Consider the following 26,093-nt stretch of genomic DNA (forward strand, 5'->3'; position numbering starts at 1 on the left):
AAGTTGCAGAAACCCTGATCTAGGCAGTTTGGGAGAGTGCATAACCCCTGTCAGGAACAAGGCACCTGTGTTGGGGAAGTAAACACAGAGGGATTCTGGCCTTAGAAAAAGGAAATGGCTTCTGTATATAGATGGATTTCTTTCTTTCATTCTTTACCTGACATTTCTCAAAACTCGGCTATCCTCCCTTAATTTTGAGTAAAACCATCTAACGTGCCATGCAAGTAAGAAATATCATAATGGAATTCATCCTTGTGAACAGAGACTGTATGCAAGTTGTGTGACAGATAGGATTGCAAACTGAAGTGATTCCTAGAGATTCCCCCCACAATATTTTCCCCCAGTATTTTCCCCAATATCAAGCCATTAAGTGCTGTATTGCTACACCGTGTAACTTGTGTCTGAGCTTTTTGCATCTGCAGTGTAGACGGCCCCAGGGCTGTAAGTTCCAACTATTAAAAAAATAATCAAAGGTTATGCACCAACAGAAAGGGAATCCCGCAATCTCCATACATTTATGCAAATGAAGCTCTGCACATACATTTCAAAATGCATTGCTAAGGGCTAGAAACTTGTCCTTTAAAAACAATGACCACAATGAAAGCCGAGATTGCCCAGATTTCTTCACCCTACACCAATTTCCTGCACTTGACAAGCTGCAGTTATAAAATGGTGGACTACACCTAACCTCAGTCACAGCACTTCCTTGTTCTCTACCTTTCGGTACCTGGCGCTGTTACGCCACTGCTGGCATAGGGCAGGGCTGCTCAGTTTCGGCTCTCCACCTGTTTTCGGACTCCAACTCCTATAACCCTAGCCACAGTGGCCAGTAGCCAGGGATTATGGGAGTTGTAGGCCAACATCTGCAGGAGGGCTGAAGTTGAGCAGCCCTGCTTTAGAGGTACATAGTCCTGCACAAACTATCTTGATTACAATCAAGCTCATAACAACAGCCCTGTGGGGTTGGTTATTCTCCCCGCGTTCTGTCCTGGAAAATGAGGGTGAGCGTTAATGACTGGCTCTGCTGCATCCATTAGGAGCTGAGATGTGTGGGTCCATTTCTTTTTCGTCTGAATTGCATCGGCTTCTGCTTGGCCACATCATTGCCCAAGTCAATCAAGGCTTGTGTCTGCAGTGGTGTGGGAATCTCAAAGGTCTGAAGTGCCTTTTTGATTTCTGGGATCTGCACCTTTCCTCATGCCCACAACCAGGGGCGCTGCTAGGTACTTAAAAGATCTGAGACCCGGGCCCACAGCCCCACTCAAGAATCATGAAAGTTGCACCATCGAGTCGGTGTCGACTCCTGGCGCCCACAGAGCCCTGTGGTTGTCTTTGATAGAATGCAGGAGGGGTTGACCATTGCCATCTCCCGCACAGCATGAGATTATGCTTTACAGGACCTTCCTATATCGCTGCTGCCTGATACAGGTGTTTCCCATAGTCTGGGAAACATACCAGCGGGGAATCAAACCGGCAACCTCTTCCTTGCTAGGCAAGTTATTTCCATCTCTAATCTTGTAATTTTTAATTGGTTTGGGATTCTCTTAATTTTGGATTGTTTTCATGGGTTATTTATTCTGCTTGTGTTTGCTCTTCTTCCTGTGAACCGCCTAGAGCCATCTGGGTTAGGCAGCGTCATAAACAAACACAATTAAACAATACAGCGCCTATGAACGTGGCGGCAGCAGAGAGCAAGGTGAGGCTGGGAGCCCTCTCTCCCCCATGCCCTGTGTGGGTGCCTCCACGGCTGCCCCTTCCTTTCTGGAAGAAGGTCTGGAGGAAGGAGGGGGCTGATGTGAGTCAGGGCTCTGGGTAATTAGTTGGGGGTCCTTGCCATGGATCACTCCCTGATGGACCCCCCCCCCACCACAATGCATGTGTGAGGTCAAATGGCATGCACCTGAGATGCATCCGCCCTTCTGGAACCATTGGAAACAAAACAAAGTACTTGGCTGGAACAGAGCAAAGCTGCCCCTCACTTCGATTGTCCTTATTAGCAGCCCCAGCAGATTCTTCTGGAAGTGAGGGGGGCGGAGGGGGATGGTCTCCCTTTCTTGCCCTCGGCACCCACCATTTAGAGGGAGGCCGCCCCTAAGCATGCCTCATTCTTCCCTGAGAGGCCCGGCCCGCCAAGCATTTAACCCTTTCTAGGGCCAGCCTTGCTGCAGTGCATCAGAGGGCCGCCATCTGCCTAGAGCATTGATTCTAGAGAATAGAATCTGGTCTATTCTCTAGGCTAGAAAAGCAGTCTAGAGGTCTCTGGAAGGGCGCCACCAGCAGGGCCAGATGGCGACCGAGGTCCCCACCCTGTTGTTGGTCCCCTGTGTGTGTGTGTGTGTGTGTGTGTGTGTGTGCTGACTGACAGAGAGCTCTGGCGTGCAACACCAGCCCTGACCAAAGAGGAACTATTTGCCGCATTTTGGTTCCGTCAGCTTGAAATCTTCTTTCAGGGCGACGGTAGCGTCGATTCCCCTGTTGCAGCACAGCCCTTCCGAGCAAGAGGGTCTAGTCAGAAAGCAAGAAGGCAGACGAGTCACTTCTCTCTTTCCTCTGTGCACTGGCAATGAAGCATGTCCGTCTTTGTGGCCCCTCTCCCCTCCCTCTTCCTCTCGATTTCCCTGCAAGAGCACAATTTCCTTCCTGCTCCCCGCCCCCCACTTGCATCACAGGACCTTCCCACAGGCAGTGAGCAAATGAGGAAGTTTCCGGGCTCACACACCTCCCCGGCGGAGAGGCCAATCGGAAGCCAGAGATGCCGACACAACCTCTTCTTTCCCCGCCCCGGGTGAACTTAGGATGCAGGGCCTCCAGCTCAGAGTCCGAGTAGGAAGACACCAGCGGGAGCTCGTGCATTTTTCCTTTCTGTGTCCCCACGTCCCCCGCTCAGCTAATGCTGGTGCCCTCAGTCGGAACCCATCACCTCCTGTTTTCCATGCCCCCAAAGGCTGCTTCTCAGAGGCAGTCCAGCATATGCTCCGACAGTGCCCCTGCTTTCTGGGCTATGTCCTTAATAGATCTCTGGCTGGGGGGATCAGGATGCCGAACTTTGGTCAGTTCCAGCAAGGCCTTCTAAGCTCCTTAGATCAGGGCTTCTCAGCTTTGCATCCCCAGATGTTAGGTTCTCAGCCTTGAGTCCCTGGGTACTACAACTCCCATCGTTCCCTGCCTTCAACCATTGCGGCTGGAGATGATGGAAGTTGTAGTCGAACATCTGGGGGCCCGAGGCTGAGAACACACGCCTTAGATCAGAGGTGCTTCAGCCTTCCAGCCACTGTTGCACTACAACTCCCATCGTTCCCTGCATTGTGGCTGGAGGTGATGGGAGTTGTAGTCCAATATCTGGGGGCCCGAGGCTGAGAACACACGCCTTAGATCAGAGGTGCTTCAGCCTTCCAGCCACTGTTGCACTACAACTCCCATCGTTCCCTGCCTTGTGGCTGGAGGTGATGGGAGTTGTAGTCCAATATCTGGGGGCCCGAGGCTGAGAACACATGCCTTAGATCAAGACTACAAAACGTTGGCCCTCCAGCTCTTGTTGGACTACAATGCCCATCACCCCTAACCATTGGCCACTGTGGCTGGGGATGATGGGAGTTGTAGTCTGACAACAGCTGGAGAGCTGAAATTGTGTACTGTTGCCTTGGATGAAGGGTGGCATACAAATATTCTTAATAAATAATAGTCAATGTACGGTGAGTGGGGCGCCTGTATATTATGGCCAATGTTCCCTCTAACAGGGATTCCCAGATGTTGTTAACTACAACTCCCATAATTCCCAAGCAAAAGCCATTGCAGCTGGGGATGCTGGGAAATGTAGTCAACAACATCTGGGAAGCCCTGTTAGAGGTGATGGCGCAGTCAAAGAAGTTCACGGCATGCCTTGGATTGTGTGTACATGATTTGCTTAGGGTATCTTGGAGTCAAAATCCCCACCGCACCCCCCGCGGCAGAGATCACTGGTCGACAGCCAGACAATGAAGCTCACGCACAAATGTGTTGCACTAGTGGAAGGTTGTTTTGCTTATGAGTTGCACTAAGAGGCACTGGAGCTGGCATTCCAGACTAGTGGTGCACTAGTGTCGCAAGGTGCACAATCCGGGGTACGCCTCGTATGTCTTGCTAGGACAGTTTGTGCAAGAGTCCAAGAGTGCATTTCTGATAGTCCCCGTGACTTTGAGCAGCTATGCAATCTTCCTGTGCTAGCGCAACTGAGCTCATTGCACCGAAGAACACCGGAAGCTGCCTTCTATGAGTCAGACCCTTGGTCCGTCTGACTCAGCATTGGTTATACTGACTGGCAGTGACTCTCCAAAGTTTCAGACAGGATTCCAGCCCTACCTGGAGATATCAAGGGTGGGACTTGGGGTGTTCATGCAAACGCTCTTCCACTGAGCTCTGACCCCATCGCCTAAGGCAGGGATCCTCAATGTTGGGCCCCCAGATGTTCTTGGACTTCAGCTCCCATAATCCCCAGGCCCAGTGGCCTTTGGCTGGGGATTATGGGAGTTGAAGTCCAAAAACATCTGGGGGCCCAACGTTGAGGATCCCTGCCCTAAGGGACAGCATTCGCGTGTAGTCACCCATCCAAATGCAGACCAGGTTGGACCCTGCTTAGCAAAGGGGACCACTTAGGCTCGCTACCACGAGCCCAGCAAGTGCAGTGTTAGTCTGGATGTCAGCCTTTGTATAGCGAAGATAGTTGCGCCTGCTATCTGGACAGGACTGAACTCATTCTGGCTGTGAAGCACTTTGCCCCTTTCTGGCTCTGGGTGTTTATTATCACCGAAAGGGGTCAGTGACCCTGCGGTGTGGAGCGGAGTGTCCGAACAGTGTGTCCGCTCAGGGAGGGAGGGAGATCCATTGCGTCAAGGAGCCAGTGACTTGTTGGCTATTAACCTGGGGGTCTACTTGGGGTGGGGGGTGGAGTCCTCCTGAATAGTGAGACAGGAAGAAGAAGGTGAGAACTGAGGAGAGCTGGTCTTGTGGCAGCAAGCATGAGTTGTCCTCTTTGCTAAGAAGGGTCCACCCTGGTTTGTGTTTGAATGGGAGACTACGTGCGTGAGCACTGTAAGATATTCCCCTCAGGGCTGCTCTGGGAAGAGCACCTGCTTGTTTCCATGCAGAAGGTTCCACGTTCCCTCCCTGGCGTCTCCACGAGAGACTCCTGCCTGCAACCTTGGAGAAGCCGCTGCCAGTCTGTGAAGACAATACTGAGCTAGATGGACCAAAGGTCTGACTCAGCATTTGGTGGCTTTCCATGTTCCTGTGATGGGAGCGGTGGTTCAGCAACTTCCGGAAGGCTGGGAAGCCCTGCTCTGTTGCAAGCAGAGAGCTGGTGTGTTTTGGGAAATGGCCCGCAGAGGATTACATTTGTGTTTTACTCCATCCTTCCTCCCTGAGCTCAGGGCTCCCGGAGTCTCCCCCTCACAAAAGCCTTGAAGGGAGGCTTGGTTGAGAGAGAGCGTGGCTGGCACAAGGTCTACCCAGTTAGTTTGGTGGCGCAGCAGGGATTTAACTCCAGTCTCTCCAAAGCCAACACACACAATTGCGTCATACTGGTGAAAAGCTCCACTGAGCACAAAGGGTTGCCAACTCCCCCCCCACACACTGGCAGGGCTCCTCTGCCTGTAAAAGGCACATGACAGGTGAAGTTTCATCAGGAGAAGCTTTTCTTAACATGGAAGTACAGTGAGGAAAAAAAGCTCTTCCTGCTCACTTTGCTTCTGCCTGATGCAAACATAGGCACCTTGCCAAAAGGAAAACAATCAGATTTGGGAACCCCTTAAGCAAGCCGAGGCACACCCTAAAAATGAAAGGCTGTAAACAAGATTTGTCAGATGTCATGGGCAGAGCTTGGTTAAAGAGACGAATGCCACCATAAATCTCGTCCACTTCCCTTTTCTGGGTTTGTCTTAGTTGATCTTTATCCTGCAGGCTGCTCCATCACTTGCCAAACTGGGCTTATGTTGATTTTTATGCATGACTGATGGACAGTGGTGTTTTGTGAGAGCCGGCTGCTGTTTTGCACATCTTACTGTGGTGAGGTGTCTTAGACAGACTGCTCATTTCTGCAGACGAAGAGAAACATTTTTTAATTGCAGCATAGGAGTCTGGATGCTTTCCTAGAAGTGACAGACAAAACACAGCCAAACAGATGGAGATTTTTCACTCCCCTCCACCCATGCCTTAGAGATTCCAGTTCCATTGCAGCCTCAGCAGTGCGGATGCCAACATTTCTGGTGGCCCCTTGCTCCTCTGCCTTTCACAGCAGGTTGATTGGCAGACATGGGTAGGTGGTCGTGCTTCTCTCCAAGTTGGGAAAGGTTCACCGGTTGATTTCTGCCCATCCATGCACGGAGTAAGATGGAAGAGCAAGCCAGCGTGGCTTTCCCCCCTAGTCAGTTGGCAACTCTACTTGGCAAGAATGGAAACGGCAGAGGTCAGATCTTTATAAGCTCTTGGCACTAGGATCTTCTGTGGCCTCAGATGTAGGTGGGGCTGGGAAATTAGCAGCGCCAGAAAGTGGAAAAGGAACGTCATTTAGCAGGTGTGCATCCTTATGCATGGTTTGGAGAATGTGGAGAGATTCATTCGTAGAACTTGGGGTCATAGGAGCATAGAAAGCTGATTTCTACTGAGTCAGGCCACTGGGCCATCTAGCTCGTTATTGCCTAGATCCAACCTGTGGTGCTCCAGATGTTGTTGAACTACAACTCCCATCATCCCCTGCTACAATGTTTTGTGGCTGTGGGTGATGGGAGTTGTCGTCCAGCAACATCTGGAGTGCCACAAGCTGGGAACCCTCTGTCTAGCCAGCACTGACTGGGAGTGCTTTTCCAAGATTTCAGGCAGTTTCTCTACTCCCAGTTTCTCTACTGGGAGAGCTGGTCTTGTGGTAGTGAGCATGAATTGTCCACTTTGTGAAGCGAGGTGTATCCTGATTGCATATGAATGGGAGACTACTGTAAGTACTGTATGATATTCAATGTGAGCACTGTAAGATATTCCCCATAGGGGATGGAGCTGCTCTGGGAATAGCATCTGCATGCCGAAAGCTCCAAGTTCCCTTCCTGGCAGCATCTCCAAGATCGGGCTGAGAGAGACTCCTGCCTGCAACCTTGGAGAAGCCACTGCCAGTCTGTGTAGAAGATACTGAGCCAAATGGACCAATGGTCTGACTCAGTCTATGGCAGCTTCCTATGTTCCTACCTGGAGATGCCAGGGAGTGAACCTGTGACTTTCTGCGTGCAGATGCTTTACCACTGAGTTACGGCCCCATCCCCTAAGGAGAATCTCTTACAGTGCTCACATGTAGTCTCCCATCCAAAGGCAAACCAAAGCAGACCCTGCTTAGCAAAGGGGATAATTGATGCTCACTAATGACTTGCCTAGGAAGCATGAGGTTGCCAGTTTGAATCCTTGGTGGTATGTTTCCCAGACTATGGGAAACGCCTATATTGGGCAGTAGCGAAATAGGAAGATGCTGAAAGGCATCATCTCATACTGAGCAGGAGGATACAATGGTAAATCCCTCCTGTATTCTACCAAAGGGCTCTGTGGGCTCCAGGAGTTGACAGCGACTCAACTCGACAGCACACATTATCTTTACTGCAAGTCTAGCTCTCCTATCTCAACCAATGAAACGGATTTGTATCTGATTCGGAACATTTGTTATGTTCACATAACAAATTAATGTGTGGAATTCACTGCCATAAGATCTGTTGAGGATGTGTTGAAGATGTGGCTTTGGTGACTGTGATCGAAGTTAGACAAATGTATGGAGAAGAAGACTATCCCTGTCTATTAGTCATGATGACTATGTGGAACCTCCAGGCTCAGGGGCAGTCTATCTCAGAATACCACTTGCTAGGGGCAGATGAGACAGCAAGAGGAGGATATTTCTTTCATGCAAATGAAAGGCATCTGATGGAGAACGGAGTGCTCGAGGTCTCTTAGGTTCCTGTGGGCCACTAGTTTTATGTCGTAGTCAGAAAATGTCAATGCTGTACATGCCACATATTAAAAACATGCAAGGATCCTTCCTCAGAAAGGTTGTTTGTCTGTGCATGCATGTGCGTGTGAGAGGGAGACAGAGCGGGAGAAAGGAAGATTATATAGTTTTTCTTATCTGTTGCTTTCGGTTTCTAATCTGCTCCTGCCCGCCTCTCACAGAAGCAAACTGCAACTTTATGAGCTGACCACTGCCCTCAAGATAAACTTTCTCTTTCATTCAGAGCAGCTGCAAAGGGAGCGTCCTGTTATTCCTGCGCAAACCTATGACTGGGCTTGGGTGGTGTTCCTTTTCCCGCAGTGGCTTCTTCCACTCTGGTTGCACTCCCCACCACATCCCTCGCAACCTTGAGACGAGGCATTCTGGTTGCTTGAGGTTTTGCACAACAGGAAGTGAGAGGCTGCTTCTGTCTGGCTTGAGTATTTGCAGTGGTGCATTTATAAAGATGCATGGCGTGGGGGGAAAACAGACCAAGATTGTGCTTTCCTCTTCCTCTCTCAGAACGCTAGACCAAGTGACAGGATGAGCCGTTTCAAGGTGGACAAGAGTCTTTCTTTGTGCAACACAGAATTTAGCAGAATTTCTCCAACCTGGGGTCCCCCAACGCTGTTGGACTACAAATCCCATCATCCAGCACCACAGTGGCCCGGCTGGGAGGATGGGATTTGTAGTCCAAATCATCTGGGGAACCAAGGTTGGGAACCCCTGATTTATGGCATTTGTTGCAGTAAGTTGTCGAAATTAACGTGACATGAAACACATTGTTAAATCCTGGGCTGATGTGTTTCCCTGCCACCTCCAAAAGCAGTCATAGGCCCCCAGTCCAGAATGGGGCTGCAGGGCGGTTGTTTTAACACTCCTCCACCCATTTTTTGCTAGGCAAAAAAAATAAAAAATTACCCCACCTCTAAAGCTGCTATTTCCTGTGAGGAAATGGCTTTAAAAGGGGATGAGGTAAACTAATGGACAAAAAAAGCCCGAAGCAAGGGCTTTTAGCCATGTTGGCTATATGGAGCCTCCATGGACAGTAGCAGTATATCTCTGACTATCAGTTTTTTGGGAGCAGCAGCAAAGTAAGGCTGTTTCCTTCATCTCCTGGTTGTAGGCTTCCCAGAGACATCTGGCTGGCCCCTGTGACCCTCTATTAGACTAGAGAGATAAAAGGGTTCCCAACCTTGGATCCCCAGATGCTGTTGGACTACAACTCCCATCACCCACAGCAACTTAGGCCATTGTGGGATGATGGGAGTTGTAGTCTGGGGACTCAAGGTTGAGAACCCCAAGTTTAGTTGGATCTAGCAAGGCTCACCTTTTCCTCTTACATGGGGCAATGATACCAGGCTCGTGAAATCCTGTTCAAATATATTGAAAGCAAGCCTCTGAGAGGATGGGATCATGGCAATAGAAAACAGCCTCGGTTGCTCCTGGGTCCCATGGGGCTTTCTAGGAACTAGAGAAAAGCTTTTGGACATGGAGACGAAATTGGTGTGGCATCTTTGGGCGTGTTGCCAAACGGCAATATAAGGGTAATATTATTCCTGGACTGCATATGACCTCGTCCCGATGAATTACTTCCCCTTTCATTCTCTCAGGGTCTAGCAGCTCTTGCTTATGCAGCTTCCAGTGGCACATTCCCGCACCCATGAATGCTCTGTAAGGTTGCCAGCCTTAATTTGCTGGAGTCCTTGGCTTTGTTTTGAATGGCAGCTTCCTTTGCTGGGGATAATGCTTCTTATCTCCATGGCCTGGAGAGCTTCACCTGGGATTCCTCTGTCCTAAGGTCCTGTTAAAGGCACAGGTGCAGGCCAGGTCATTTTTTCCCTGGTCAGTTGGCAACTTAGAGGTGGCCCAAGACATTTTGCTGCTTGAGGCGAAGGACAATATGACGCCCGCCCTGCCTCTCTGGGCAGGTGGTGCATCCATGGTGGCAGGAGGAACAGTGCTCTTACTCCTGCTCCTTGGCTAGGCTTGCTATAGGAACTGTTCTTTATTTAGGATTTCAGTGTAGCATTCCTTTTCAAGTGAATAAGAAACACAGTTTGTTCCTTTCCCTGACCGTGGGGCTCATAAAGTACCGTATTTACCTGAATCCAAGACTAGTCCCCACCCCCAGATTCTTCGATGTTAGAAATTAGATGGGGTGGGGGTATTGTCTTAAATTCAGAGTCCTCTTCTTTTTGGATAAATACGAGTATAACTGTATTTGACCTCTGTATTTGAAGGGAGTCGTCTTAAATCTGGTCATCTTCTATTCGGGTAAATGCAGTACTGTTAATGTTCTGACACATGTCAGGTATGCCATTTTATTAGCCTACCTTCCTCAAGGAAAGTAAGCTTATGACATCACCCAGCACACACACTTTCTCCCCCCGCCCTCCATGTCTATCTGTGTGTGTCCCTATCAACTTTGCAATGCCTGGACATAGGAACATAGGAAGCTGCCATATACTGAGTCAGACCATTGGTCTATCTAGCTCAGTATTGTCTTCACAGACTGGCAGCAGCTTCTCCAAGGTTGCAGGCAGGAATCTCTCTCAGCCCTATCTTGGAGATGGAAGGGAAGGAACTTGGAACCCTCTGCTCTTCCCAGAGTGGCTCTATCCTCTAAGGGAAATATCTTACAGTGCCCATACTTCTAGTCTCCCATTCATATGCAACCAGGGCAGATCCTGCTTAGCTATAACGGGACAAGTCTTGCTTGCTACCACAAGCCCAATTTGGACCAAATTTGATGCAGTTGTGGGGACACATAAGGATGCCTCAATGGCGTAGTTTGTGATGATGTCACCCACCCCAATTCAAGATGCTGGATGCGTGAACATTTGAGGCGCAAGTGGGCTAACTAAGATTAATGAGCAAGTGGGCTAATTAAGATTATCGTGAAAGAAAGGTCAGCAGATTAGTTCTTACCAGACCTCCTTGTTAAGATCTTGCCATGTATTCCTTTATTTTGGAGCTTTTCGGGTGGTGAGCCTGGCTGCTCCTCACACCCACGACTGAGGCAACAGCCTCACCCTGCCTCATGAAAGGGCTGCCCCCTGTGGCAACCCCAAGTGCCTTCCACAGCATTGAAGTGGGGAGGGCTTTGTGTGGAGCCTGCCTGCAGGGTCTGGGATAGTTTCTGACTCCTTCTAGGACCAGGCCCTGGCTGTGGCAAACAGATTCTGGAGCTCATATTAAGCCCACCCCTGGTAGGGAAGGCCACTTATTTTCACATGAATGCACCAGGCAGAGAAAACTACTCTCCTGAGAACTGGCCCAGGAATGTGGCCTGAGGCCCAGGCGGGAGGAGCAGCACCCAAGCCAACAGCCCTTGCCTCCTGCGGTCATCTTGTTTAGGGAAAACTCCAGCCTGTTTGGGTCCTGCCCCCGTCTGAGCTTGCTTTTCCTTGCTTGGGTTCCCATGAGAATGTTGCCTTGGCTCTTGTGATTACGCAGAAGGTGACTTGTACGAGGCAGTCCGGGATTCATTTCCGCTTCTTTTAATGTGTGTCTCGGTTGTGAGAAGGATGTGGGGGTGTAGGAGAGAGCCGTCTGGGACCTGTGGTGGGAAGGGGATGCAAGGTTCATCAGTGAGGTTTGTTGAGTTGCAACCATGGAAATGGAATAATTGTGTAATCAGCCAGAGTTTGTGCCTGATTATAGAATCGTAGAATCATGGGATTTTAGAGGGGGAAGGGGACCTTGCTAGTCCAACCCCCTGCTCAGCACAGGAAGCGGCTACAGCATCTCTGGCAGATGGAAGCCCTTCATAAGGCTGCATGGAAACCTTCAGCGAAGGAGAGCCGACCACTGCATGAGGCGGACGGTCCCACTGTCGTCTTAGGCAGTTAGGCAGTTCCTGCATCTGCCTCCTTGCAATTTCAAGCCCGTGGTTCTAGACCTGCCCTCATAAGCAACAGAGAACAAGCCCGCTCTTTCTTGCATGTGGCAGCCTTTCAGGTTTCTGAAGGGAGCGGTCCTGTCGCCTTCACTCTTCTCTTCTCCAGGCTAAATGCACCCAGCTCCTTCAACTACTGTAGTTCTCATGGGACTTGAATGCTAGACACCACACCGTCTTTGCTGCCCGCCTCTGGGACCCATTCAGATGACTGCCAACTACTTTGAAGTAGCGCTTGACCTGTGCATAGTGGGATTGCTTATTTGTGCATTTAGATGACAATGCACTAGGTTGTGGGAAGGCATGCACATCTGTGCTTCTCTCCACATGTTGAATTGGGCCAGTCAAAATATGGTCTGTACCAGCCCTCTGAGTCAGACCATTGCTCCTAGGGGCGTATCTAGGGTAGGGCAGGCAGGGCACGTGCCCCGGGTGCCACTTGAAGGGGGGCGCCATTTTCTAAAATTAAAAAAATGGCCACCAAAAACACAGTGGCCACCGCATATGCTCAAATGGGCTCTGTGAGGCCCTAGGCCAGGCCAGGCCTCTCAGAGGCCATTGAGCATGCGAGGTGGCCATTTTCTTTTTAGCAGCCATTAAAAAAATTTTTTTAATGGCCATGACACATGCTCAAATGGTCCCTGCGAGGCCCTAGAGGCCAGCGGGGGGAGGGGAAACCTTTGTAGACCCCCCATAGTCTTTAGGAAGCCCCCCAAAGGGGCTATAGTATATATATATATAAACTGTAGCCCCTTTGGGTTACTGTACACATAATTAGTTTGGCACTAAGTACAGAGAATCGGCTTGTGAATACTGAGCTGATGCTTATGAGCTAGGATTGTATTCATTTGCTCTTACTTTGCTTCTTGTGATAAGTGAGTTAAATGTGATGTCTTAATAATATGGCTATTAATGGTGAGTTTGTCTTTGATTCTGTGTGAAATCCTTAGTATTAAGGCCCACTGGGTGTTCCTTGCTCTCTTTCTCTCATTTTAACTGTCTTTCTGAAATACTAGAATATATTCCAAGCAGTGACACAGTTTACTCTGCATATCCTTTAATTATTTTCAGAGTATCTGGGAAAAGCCAAATTCTCCATTTATTTTTAAAACTTATGTAATAGTGATGCTACAATGCGTAGCAGAGAATTAGACAGGCATTTTTGTTTAGTTTTCCAAGTACACCTCCACATAGTATTTGGGTATTTCATGAGCCCCAGCATACTGAAATTTGTAGTTTTCCAGCATTTTGTGGTCTGGCTACGTCCAATGCTAAGTAATTTTTGAAATATTAAAAGATTAACGAGCTTGACTTGTATTTTTGAGCTGATATTATGGTAAAGTTATCTGAAAGATGGGTGTCAGATGTTTGGACGGGGGCGCAATTTCAGTGCTTGCCCTAGGCGCTATTTTCCCTAGATACGCCTCTGATTGCTCCGTCTAGTATTGTCTGTTCTGATTGGCATCCGCTGTCCATGTGTTCAGTCAGAGGACTTTCCAATTGTATATTGGAAGCTCCTCAGGGCAGGGACCTGTCCTCTTCTCTTTTCTAAAGCACACACATACACACACACTGGGATGATGGGATCAAGAGAATGCCTTCCCCCCACCGCCACCACCGGCAGTTTTAAACATCTTTTAAAATGCTTTTTAAAAAGTATTCACTTCCCCTCAAAAAGAGCCCCATCTCCACCTCCACTGCATCTTCTGGCTGTCTACTTTTGAGTTTCAGTAGGAAGTCTGAGCCCCAGCCAGCTGCATCACCAAGAATAACATTTGCTGTATATTAGGATGTTGGCAGTAAAGGGGGGAAAAGATGAACATAGAGTATAAATGAAGTCCGGAAATAGACTTAAAAAAAAAACCTATTCAAGGAGCGATGTGCTTGGTCATGACAGCAAAGAAATAATTGTCTCCCTCCCTTGTTCTGAGAGAAAGTTGATTAGGTTCCTTTGAAGGTTAAAAAGAGGTGGAATTATCCGGTTAACTCTTTAAGAGGCACAGATCTGGAGACTGCTTAAGTGGAGAAGGCCAAATGTGACAGGCCAAATTGTGGAGCTTGGCTCATATTGTGAGTCCTGGAAAATGGGAAACGATCAATGGAGGCTTGTCTGAGCATGCACAGAGTGCATTATGCTCACCAATGAGTAAACCCCAACAGTACTCATATACCTGAAACAGGATGGGGGCTGTGTTTGTATCTGTGTGTGTGTGTGTGTGTGTGTGTGTGTGTGTGTGTGTGTGTGTGTGTGGCGGGGGAGGAGAGAATGCAACTAATAGGCAAATACATCTCTGTTCCCTATTCATTTGTGTTTAGACATTATAAATACCTCCCCCCCCACACACACAGTCTGGTTCCCCCCAAAAAACCGTGGGCTAAAGGTGGAAAGAAATCATACTCATGCTCTGAGTACCAGTTGCAGGGGAGTCACAGCAGGAGAGAGGGCATGCCCTCAACTCCTGCCTGTGGCTTCCAGTGGCATCTGGTGGGCCACTGTGCGAAACAGGATGCTGGACTAGATGGGCGTTGGGCCTGATCCAGCAGGGCTGTTCTTCTGTTCTTATGCTCAACAGCATCTCTTCCTCTTGATCGGGTCACATGGCCCAGTGCTAAGTACAACAATAAAACGATGGGTGCCTGGGCTAAGAACAACCTTCTGAAGGTCTGACTCTGAAAACTAAGGGGATTGGAGTCTGGGAGGTTAGGGGGTGGAGCTTGATGAGGGGATGGAGCCTGATTGTGCCTGGATCTTTAGGGGCAGGACCTGATAAACATGGGGTGGCCCACGCCCCAAGGCTAAGCAGAAAATGACCTGCCTGCCGCCTTCGTTCCAGCCCCGGAGTGGGTAACCTCGGGTGTTCTCATATCGGGGAATTGGAATGTGTGTCCCCCCCCACCCCCGCTCTTTGTAATCCGGCTAGTAAACCTATATGTCATTAACGCTATGTTCCTGCATAGGAATGGGGAGGTAAGACGTGACCAAGAGATACACATAGATAAGACAGTGAATTTTTTTCTGGAAGAGACTGTATGGTTACGTGCAGAAAGACAAATGTATCTCTTCCAAAATGCCATGGGCCAAGTTGTGTAAATGGACCTTAGACGTGACACCCCCGACCACCTGATTTGTTTTATACTCCTTTCCCTTGGGCTAAAGTATTATTTACATATACCTCACAACTCTGTTGGTTTCCAACCTCATATCTGCAAATCGGTGTGTGTGTGTGTGTGTGTGTGTGTGTGTATACACACACATACACATACACACACACACATATATATATACACACAATGTAAAAACAGATATTTTGTATATTTGTATATAATTGTGCTATTGTAATGTACTGTATGCTTTGGTAGTTTGTTGGTTCAATAAAAAAATTTGTCTTCCTCCAGCTGATGTTGAACTACAACTCCCATCATGCCCAGCCACAATGGTTGGGATTGATGGGAATTGTAGTTCAACAACAGCTGGAGGGCCAAGGTTGCCCACCCCCGTTCCAGCCTCCAACTCTGAGCTGTTTATTCCGCTTCCCTCCAGCTCCATTTGGTTACGGCAATACCCAAAGGTGTCGGTGCTGGCAATGCTGAGGCACATCACTGCCAAGAAGGAGTTTAATAGGTTTAAGGAACCGATTAGAGGGTGACGCCAACAACACAGCGTGGGACGCACAGATTTTCCAGTGCCTCTGAGCCCTTTCTCCTTCCAAATCCCTTTGAAGTCTGTCCCAGGACTTTCCCAGTGTCTACAGAGTCCCATTTCCTTGCTATTCATGTGGTCCCTGGCCCAGCTGGGCTCTCTTCCCTTGGCACTGTTACCCTAAGTTTGCCTGAAGTGGCCCTTGTACCCTTTCAGAGCCACATGGGAGGAGGGTGAAATGAACCATGTGTGGCTGTCCTCACCTCCACAGTGAGCTTCCTCCTTTTATCCCAAGTGTACGGCTCCCTGCTGGTACTATATCAGGCATCAGCGATATAGGAACATGCTGAAAGGCATCATCTCATACTGCGCGGGAGGAGGCCATGGTAAACCCCTCCTGTATTCTACCAAAGAGAACCACAGGGCTCTGTGGGTGCCAGGAGTCGAAATCGACTTGGTGACACATTTTACCTTACCTTTTAAAAGAGAGACGTTCTCCCAAGGTCTGGAGCTGCCTATCGGGATGGTTTTTAAACTCTCGGATCCCCCCCAACCGCCCCCGCCCCCACAAACCCTTTTTACATCAATTTCTCTGCTAAGGGGCCCCTGTGGGCCAGCCATGGGAGCCGAGCATATTGCAAAGGGTTCTGGGTTATGTTTTGAGGTTCAGGGCAACAAACATGGAAGTGATGGGTCTGCCTGGTGCCCGATGCACTGAGTTTGTTTGTTTGTTTAGCCTATTTTTATACTGCCCAAAACTTGCGTCTTAGGTTAGGGTTGCCACATGTCCAGGATTGTCCTGCACAATCCAGGACATGGATGTCCTGTCCGGGATGTAGGAAGTGTGTAGCCCTGGACACAGACTGTCCAAGAATTTGAGCAGGAAGATTGCAATAACAAGTTTCCCCCGTTTTTATGGTGCTTCTATCTCCAGACATTGTAGCTATATGATGTCGGTGTTTAAAAACCCCGTATTCTTACTGGGGCTTTTAGGAGAGCTGGCTTTGTGGTAGTAAGCATGACTTGTCCCCTTAGCTGAGCAGGGTCCACCCTGGTTTGCATATGAATGGGAGACAAAGTGTGAGCCCTGGAAGATATTCCCCTCAGGGGATAGAGCCACTCTGGGAAGAGCAGAAGGTTCCAAGTTCCCTCCCTGGCAGCATCTCCAAGACAGGGCGGAGAGAGATTCCTGCCTGCAACCTTGGAGAAGCCGCTGCCAGTCTGTGTAGACAACACTGAGCTCGATAGACCAATGGTCTGACTCAGTATATGGCAGCTTCCTGTGTTCCTACCCTTTCTCTGGCACCAGTGCTGCCTACTGGCTAGGCTGGCTCTATATATGGCCCCTTCCTCTCCTTTCTGGATTGACTCTAGAGTTAGCATGGGTGGTGGGGGCCTCTGGGTTTTTGCTGTGAAGTTGATGGACAGAGAAGAGACCCCTTTTCTCTTAGGGCATTGTTGTCTTTCCACTTCTCTCTAGAGACTCATTACTTCATGCTATGAAGCTCCACTGTCAAGCACTCTTTCCAATTCCAGTTAAAAAAAAAGTAGGTTTTTTTTAAACTCACGTACACCCTGATGATTTTGTCCAGGATTGGGGCCTAGCTGTTGCCGTAGGAACTGAGTTCAAGCCCTATAATGGGCCCAGTTCTCCCCTGAGACAGCCTATTGAAGAAAAGGCTGGTGATGACAGAGAAGCTGTTTCCCAGGCCACTTTGAGCCTTTTAGTTTTAGTTTAGTTTAGTTTAGTTTTTCCTGTACCATCAGTCTGCATGGCAGCTTACAGAGTTACACAGGCAACATAGACAAGTCCCTGCTCCCATGGAGCTTACAATCTCAAATTCTCATCGAGGAATATCTGACAGACAGACTTCTGAGGTACCTTGGAGTTTCAGATTACACATGGCAGTCTAGAAACCGGCTGCCTCACATCAACTCTAAAATAGAAAGTCAAGGCCACACACACACAAAAAGTCACTTCCGAGTCCGTTAAGGTCTCTTTATCTTTTCCATGTGTTTGTGAGGGACAACTTCTTTCCTAAAAAGGCTTTAATTCAGAAGAGAAAAACAGTCCTCCCCCTTCTTCTTCTTTTGTAATTGTTAACGGATCACAAATGCTGTCATCCGATATACAAAACATAAAGGACAGTAGAATGCACTTCAAATAAACAGAGATGGACTGTTTATCAGGAATTCTCAAATTAGGGTCTCCAGATGTCATTCGACTACAACTGCCATCATCCCCAGCCACATGGGGATGATGGGAGTTGTAGTCCAACAGCATCTGGGGACCCTAGTTTGAGAACTCTGCTTTATAAAATTGATACAATTTTTTGATTTGATTTGATTTATATACCGCCCTTCCAAAAATGGCTCAGGGCAGTTTAAAATTGATTTCATAAAATGGATAAAATCTCCAGCTGCACATTTCCCATAGGCATAGCCTGATGCCAGTAATTAAGAAAAGCAGCCCATTTTTGAGAAAACTGGATCTTCAGAAGGGAAAAGTCTTGTGTTGTGTGGTTTATGAGCAGGAGCTCTGTGTAATGATGATCTGGTGTAAGAGTTTAGCAAGAGGAATAATTTCAGCTTCTTCCTGCCTGAATGCATACAGTCATATGATGAGCTCTGGAACAGGAAGAACTCAGAGCAGCAAATTCTGCCCCATGACTTCATACTGAAAGGTTATGCAGAAGTGAGTGATGCTCTTCCCCTTGTGTGTACTGTGTGTTATGTTGCTGATTTTTGAGCAAAATAAAGGTATCTCTTCCCTCAAAGTGGCTGCTTTTTCAGAAATTGAACTGGAACCTTTGTTGTCTTTGCTCATTTCCATTTCTGTTCTATCAGTTTTGCATTTCAGAGCCCTTAAGACCGCAGAGATGTGATCCTTGCCTTGTAATTTGGAGCGTTTTGTAATGTTGCCAGCTGACCTGAAAAAAGCCAGCCTCACCTGCTACTGTGCCTTTAGCAACAGCTCCCAGACATCAGCAGGTGGAGTTTTTAACAGTGTGGAGATGAGCCAGGTTGTGTCTGCAGACAGAGATGCGGTTGAAAGCACAGGAACAAATACTGGTTTCAAAAGATGGCAGTGAGAAATGGGGTTGTGAGAGTGCCACAAGCACCTATTGGACGTTCCCTGTGCCGTCACTGATGACAACTGACACCCCCTTTGTCCATCACCATGTCATGTTGTGACCTTAATATTAGGAACATAGGAAGCTACCATATACTGAGTCAGACCATTGGTCTATCTAGCTCAGTATTGTCTTCGCAGACTGGCAGTGGCTTCTCCAAGGTTGCAGGCAGGAATCTCTCTCAGCCCTATCTTGGAGAAGCCAGGGAGGGAACCTTCTGTTCTTCCCAGAGCGGCTTCATCCTCTGAGGGGAATATCTTACAGTGCTCACACTTCTAGTCTCCCATTCAGATGCAACCAGGGCAGACCCTGCTTAGCTATGGGGACAAGTCATGCTTGCTATCACAAGACTAGCTCTCCTCTTCTAGATGGCACTCATCCTTGGAAAGAGGAGTCTGGGACAGAAGTTGAAGGCAAAAGTTGAAAACATTTGTGATGGAAAGTTACAAAAGGAAGTGCCACTGAGCTGGTTTGCCAAGTGGAAATTTTTAGCTCCAGTAGAGCTTAATTTATTAAAATGTCCTGAGGAAAAGGTGGGGGGGGGGGAAGCCACCTGTGTGAAGTTGCACCTATTAGCATATATAGATAGTGTCTACATAAATAAAAAAAAGAGATGTCCCCTTATTTTAAAGATCTGGTTGTGTGTCAGTGTTCTCTCTAGTTTTTTTTCATCTGTGTGCAGAATGGGTTTTGTTCTGGGTGGCAGTATCAAGGCAATGTGTGCGCATGTGCATTCAGAATGGGACCTTCCTGATTCAGCCTGAGCGGGATCTAAAATTAACTGAGCAGACATCAAAAAATGTGTAAGCACAAACATGTGCGCACGTCTTAGAGGGAACACTGGTGTGTGTGTGTGTGTGTGTGAGAGAGAGAGAGAGCGAGAGCATGAGAATGAATAATATCAGGTATTTTAAAGCGTGTGTGTGAGAGAGAGAGATGGGGGAGAACTGGGGGGGGGTATCTCTGGGGTTGCATATTTTGCAATGACTACACCAAAAAAAACATAGGCCAAGTTGTAGAAAGGAAGTCAGAAAACAACATATATTAAGAAAAACTGGTCAATTCTGAATAAATCTTGAGAGCTGGTGTGCGTGACCTAAAGAAGCGTTCTCAAACTTGGGTCCTCAGATGATGTTGGACTACAACTCCCTTCCACAATAGCTTTGGGGAGGATGAGAGTTGAAGTTCAGTAACATCTGGGGACTTAAGTTTGAGAAGCCCTTGCCTAATAGATGTAAGCCCGGATGTTTCCCATGGAGATCTCACCTCTGTTGCAAAGCCCTGAAATGGGAAGTAGTATATTGCAGTAGTTAAAGTGATAAGCTAGGCCCCAGAGACCCGAGTTCACATCCCTCCTGCTTGCTGTAGTCATGAAGTTCATTGGGTAACCCTGGCCTACCTTATAGGATTGCCAAGTGGGTTTTTTTTTTAAAATAAAAAAAACCCCATATATGTCACCTTGAGCTGCTTGGAGGAAGAATGGAATCCAAGTGCAATAAATAAATGAAATAATGGAAGCAGTGGAGTATTTCTTCACACCTTGCCTTGCACATATGCGGTAGCAATTATACTTTTTTTGCTTTGCAAGATTGTTTGTAAGGATTATTGGGATAATGGAATGCTTTTAACATAACAAACATCAAATATTTATATACTGCTTTTAAACAAAAGTGTCCAAAGTGGCTTACATAGAGAAATGGTAAATAAATAAGTTGGCTCCCTGTCCCCAAAGGGCTCATAATATAAAAAGGAACATAAGACAAACACCAACAACAGTCACTGGAGGGGTACTGTGCTGGGGGTGGATAGGGCCAGTTGCTCTCCCCCTGCTAAATAAAGAGAATCATCATGCTTAAAAGGTGCCTCTTTATCTAGTTAGCAGGGGTTAAGAAGAACATAAGAAGATTTATATCTTGTGAAGTGTTACTGTTATATAGATTCTGTTTGTGTGTATAATTTAAAATTTGAGGTAGGGTTTCCCCTACACTTTACCAGATTTGAAAAACTTTGGAAAAGCAGGTTTTTGACCCCCGAATCCTGTATTGGTGCTGTACTTAAAACGCTTTCAGTTCAACTTGAAGCATTTCCAGTGACTGCAAAACACTATCAATGTAAGACTCTAAAAAACCCTTGAGATTGAAGGAGACATACTGTATGTCTGTGTGTTCTTGCTGCCCCCTAGGGGCAAGAAACTAGTCCTGCTGTGAGTGCATTTGTTAGTCCTGCAGTATCCAGTTCAGCAGTCTCTCTTTCTTCTTTTATCAGATACACTTATGAGGATTGCAAGCGGACGGCAGACTGGCTACTGGCCAAAACGAAGCACCGGCCCAGGGTGGCCATCATCTGCGGCTCAGGCCTTGGAGGACTAGCTGACCTCCTAAAGGACCAAGTGGCATTTGAATACACCAAGATCCCCAATTTCCCCAAGAGTACAGGTGAGGCCAAATGAATCAGAAAGGACAAACTTTAGTGTAATGCATGGTGGCCACTAGGGGGCGGTAGAATGCAATGGGGGCAGGGAGAGAAAGTGCCACCGTGCCATATATCGGCCACTAGAGGCAGCAACAGGTGATGTAACCCTTCTTTCCCCTCACTCCAGTTGTAGGCCATGCTGGTAGACTGGTGTTTGGGAACCTCAGTGGGACGCCCAGTGTGGTGATGCAAGGCCGTTTCCACATGTATGAAGGTTACCCCCTCTGGAAGGTGAGTTATTTACACAGTTACAAATTTTTCAAAACCCAGCTGATTTTGGAGACCAAATGTTTGGACACTCCTATGCAGAGATTAAGTTTGAGCTAGGATGTAGGCATAGAAGCATTTTTGTGTGTGACAGGAATCAGCCCATATCCAAAGCAATATCAAGAAGCAGACATTTATGAGCATGTGCAAAGTTCCTTTGCATCAACACTGAGAGGCCATGGCTAATTCAACATATCTGGGAATAGTGGCAGAGGAGGTAAAAACTTTCAGGTCAGAAGGTATACCATCCAGACAGTTTGCATGGGGCTTTCCGGATAGCAGTTTGCTAAAGACTTTTTAAAGCTCCTGCACTTTCTCGCAGACTCTTGTGCAGGTTCCAGATGCTGGCACCATATTTCACAGATTCCCATGGTCCCTCATAGTGTGTTTCAACTCCACCACACTCTGTGCACAGCCCTTGCACTATTTTCACAGCGCCACCTGCTGGCCTGCGCTTGCAAACCTCTACTTTTCATTACTACAAAATCCACTTTGGCTGGGGATGATGCAGAGTTTGGGTCCAACAACATCTGTGTACCCCAAGTTGGGAACTCCTGACTTAGTGGGTGCCACAGGGATCTAGAGAAGATATTGGACATTGTTGCAAAGAAATTTTGAAGGTTCTGATCCACAGCTGTGAGTGTGGTCAGGATTCTGTTCCGGAAAATACCTGAAATCAGCTGTTTCTACCTAGCTCTATCCCAGACTCCAGGGAGCCACAATACCCAGAAATTTAACCATGGTGCCTAGATGACGATTTTCTCAGGCAGAGTTATTTAATAAAATTTGTATTTGCCCCAGCTCGCTTTCTAGATTAAACCCTACAACAGGACTAAAATGCTTCGGTTTGGCAGGTTCATATTGAAAACGACCTCCAGAATCTCAAACTCCTACAATGGGAAAATACAGCTACTTTTTTTACAATACACATGCAACGTTGTAGCACTGTGTCACAATCCAAAAGAAGGCATCGGAAATGTGAACGGCACCTTGTTGTCAGCGCAGAGACGGCGGGGTCACAACACAGAAGTACAGAAGTACACTTAGCAGATCCGTAGTGACACTGTGGTCGGGTTTAATCTGGAAAGCGCCCAGACAGTCCTCTTTCTGCTCTAAATACAGTACTTCTAAAGGGGATGAAGAGAAGCCCGTCCATCCTGCTCCTCGGCAGTGACCCTCACTAAGTTAGTAATTTTGCCCAGTGTGCATTGGCTGGCTCCTAAATTTTGCTAAATTTTGCTAAATTTTTCTGCTAGGTCCGAAGAAAACTCATCAAGGCCTGTCCTAGATGGACACGCCCTTCAATCAATCAGTCAATTTATTTATTATTTATCTATGCAAACCACTTTGGAAACTTTGGTTGAGAAGTGGCATATAAGTATTTGTCGTCGTCGTGTTTTTAAATTCCCTCCTGCTCCCCCTTCCAGGTGACCTTCCCGGTCCGCATCTTCCACCTGCTGGGCGTGGAGACCCTCATCGTCACCAATGCTGCTGGGGGGCTCAACCCTGAATACAACGTGGGAGACATCATGGTGATCCGCGATCACATCAACATGCCGGGGTTTTCTGGGCAGAACCCCCTGGTGGGGCCTAATGAAGAGAGGTAAGCTGGGGCTTCCTGTCTTCTGCTGCATCCGCCTCGATGGGTGGAGGCGTTGCCGCTTGGGACTAGTCTATTTAAGAGGGCGGTTTCTCCCATATTAAGATACAAGGACTGCAGCCCAGGGATGTAGCACTTGCTTTGCGTGCAGAAGGTCCTCGGTTCAATCCCTGGCAGCATCTCCAAGTAGGGCTGGGGAAGACTCTTCCCCTGAAACCTTGGAGAGCTGATGCCATTCAGTGTAGCCTCTGTATAAGGCGGCTTCCTATGTTCCTGTGCTTGCCAGTCCGAGAACGGTCTAAGGCGACATGATACAGCCTCCTTGCTGAAACTTGGCAGGTCTTGGTGTGGTCAGTGCTTGGATGGGAGACTCATGCGTGCCTTTGGGGGATGGGGCCATAACTCTGTGGCAGGGCATCAGCTCTGCATTCAGAGCGTCCCAGGTTCACTCCTTGGCAGCATCTCCAGGTAAGGTGGGGAAAGACGCTGAGACTCGAGAGCTGATGCCAGCCAGCGCAGGCAATACCGAGCTAGATGGGCCAGTGGTCTTACTCTGTATAAGGCAGCTCCATGGAAGCATAGAGCTGGAAGTGCCTACAGTCCTACTGTTCTAGTCCCCAAAGGCAGGACTGTGACCCCTCCAGCCAGGTAAGATTTTGCAATCCAATCCACATTGCAATGTGGCTCTCCCCCCAGTTATTGCATGCATCAGCCCAGAGCAGCTGGGATGACTGTTCTGTGGAGGCCCGTAAAACAAGCCACTCACAGATTCTGCACACTAGGGATGTGCCGAAATGTGATTTGGCTGCCAAATCACCAGCACAATCCCTTGGAAGGACAAGGGCTTCCACAGCCCCTTTAACAAGGAGACCAGGTCCATACCTGCTCCTCCCCTGCTTGCTGCCACTTCCATAATACCGGCGCGCCTCCTGGATATCTTTTTGGGCTGGTGGGGCGTCTCGCAGCTGCCCCTGCACTCGATGCCGGCACGCACGTGACCTCAGCCTACCACACAGCTCTTTAAAAATAGATCAGAATGGGATTAGATTGGATCAGAAGGGATGGGAGAAGGGATGGGAGACCCATCTAACAATTTTAGTAAAAAACTAGCAGTCAAAGTCCTGGGTAAATCCAGGACTTCATTTACCTCAAGATGACACTGATTGATGGCGTACATTTCAAATCTAGATACTGTAGCCTTACTCAAAACATATCAGAGTATATTGCCATTAAGAAATTACTTTAAAAAGCAAATACCAATTACTTTCAAAAGCAAAAGCAAATTTTCAATGTCATTTAAAATAATAATTAGAAACCTTTCTGATTTGGATTTTGCCACATTTTAAACACACAGAAAAGAAAGGGCCCAGAATATAAACCACACGAGAGGCTTTTAAATTATTGTATTGACTGTCTTCTCTCTACCTTTCTTCCTAAAAATAAAAAAAGAGCCACCTCGTCTTTCTCCCTCTGACAACCCATCTATGTCTGTCTGTCTGTCTCTGATCTCTCCCGTTCTCTTCCCTGCCCCCTTTACAGGTTCGGAGTGCGTTTCCCAGCCATGTCTGATGCCTACAACCAAGATTTGAGGAAGCTGGCACACTCGGTGGCGGCAGAGATGGACTGCTCCGGGTGCTTGCGTGAAGGAGTCTATTGTGCCCTGGGGGGCCCCAACTATGAGACTATCGCTGAATGCCAGTTCCTGCAGCGACTGGGTGCCGATGCTGTGGGTAAGTCAGGGGCAGAGTTAAGGGGAGGTGTGCATGTGGGAGGGGGGATAGTTTTTTGTAAGGTATGGCCAGAGGCATATCTAGGGAAAATAGCACCTAGGGCAAGCACTGAAATTGTGCCCCCTGTCCAAACATCTGACACCCATCTTTCAGATAACTTTACCATAATATCAGCTCAAAAATACAAGTCAAGCTCATTAATCTTTTAATATTTCAAAAACTATTTAGCAGTGGACGTAGCCAGACCAAAAAATGTTGGAAAATTATAAATTTCAGTATGCTGGGGCTCATTTTTTAAAAAACAACAACCTGTAGCCCCTTTGGGGGGCTTTCTAAAGGCCATGGGGGCAGGGTCTGCAAAGTTTTCCCCTCCCCCTGCCAGCCTCTTAATTCACAGCCACAGCCCATTCCAGGCTGATTTCCAGACCTGTTCGGGTCTGCAAAGATCAGCATGGTGGCCATTTTAGAGGCTGCCACACATGCTCACATGGCCTCTGCAAGGAATGGCAAGGCCTAGGGCCTCACAGGGACCATTTGAGCATGTGCAGTGGCCATTAAAAAAAAAAAAAAGCCCACCGAAAACAAAATGGCTGCCACACATGCTAAATGGCCTCTGCGAGGCCTGGCATGGCCTAGGGCCTCGCAGAGGCCATTTGAGCATGCATGGTGGCCATTTTGTTTTCGGCAGCCATCCATTCTTTTTAATTTTTTAATTTTAAAAAATGGTGCCCCCTTCAAGTGGCGCCCGGGGCATGTGCCCTGCCTGCCCCATACTAGATACGCCCCTGGGTATGGCCTACCACAGTTGTTTGGGTATTCCTCCTCATCTCTGCCAGGTTGATAGAAAAAAGCTGAAACTTGGTAGTGCATAATATAGTGGGGCAGCATATGCTATGGGGAAAGATAGTGTTCCTGTTCCTGTCCATCAGGCTCATATGGGTTACTTGCAACTTGATTTTTCTGCAGCTATTCACTTTTTGAAGTTCAGCTATTCACGTTTTAAAGTTCAGAGTATTGAAAACATCCTTCCTGGGCACCAGAGGCCTCTATCTTGACATTTCAAAATGGCTGCTCTCTTGTCAATGTGTTCATCATGCCGAACCTGGCAGATGCATCCTCACAGTTATAATGAGCCCCTACGCAGGCTCTTGATGAAGATAACTGGCACATTATACGGAGTCTGTTGAACGGTGCAACCTTGTTTTTGTCTTTTTGGGTCCCCTTTCCTTGAAATGAGCCGCAGGGCTCCCCACATTTTTGCTGTGCTTGGTAGCCAACCCTTGCTTCCATTTGCCAGCAGGACTTGGCTTTCTCACTTGGTGCTTGAGCAAGTGCATCCCTTTTTCACCTGCTTCCCTG

The 26,093-nt window shown here is 47.9% G+C and overlaps 1 protein-coding gene across 2 annotated transcripts in view; it reads left to right on the forward strand.

The window, feature by feature from the left end:
* PNP (purine nucleoside phosphorylase) overlaps positions 1-26,093 on the forward strand; it is a 36,731-nt gene that overhangs the window by 6,317 nt on the left and 4,321 nt on the right. The window contains exons 1-6 of one of the 2 annotated variants that reach the window (XM_053265113.1): positions 17,178-17,409; positions 18,146-18,226; positions 20,931-21,100; positions 21,265-21,368; positions 22,832-23,007; positions 24,544-24,734. In XM_053265113.1, coding sequence (XP_053121088.1) covers positions 18,219-18,226; positions 20,931-21,100; positions 21,265-21,368; positions 22,832-23,007; positions 24,544-24,734 — 649 coding nt within the window. In that variant the 5' untranslated portion in view covers positions 17,178-17,409; positions 18,146-18,218. Of the gene's footprint in view, positions 1-17,177; positions 17,410-18,145; positions 18,227-20,930; positions 21,101-21,264; positions 21,369-22,831; positions 23,008-24,543; positions 24,735-26,093 lie in introns of those variants that run through there. The other variant, XM_053265112.1, reaches the window with a different exon arrangement.

The sequence above is a fragment of the Hemicordylus capensis genome, chromosome 6 (assembly GCF_027244095.1).
Source record: "Hemicordylus capensis ecotype Gifberg chromosome 6, rHemCap1.1.pri, whole genome shotgun sequence".
Taxonomy (NCBI): Eukaryota; Metazoa; Chordata; class Lepidosauria; order Squamata; family Cordylidae; genus Hemicordylus; species Hemicordylus capensis.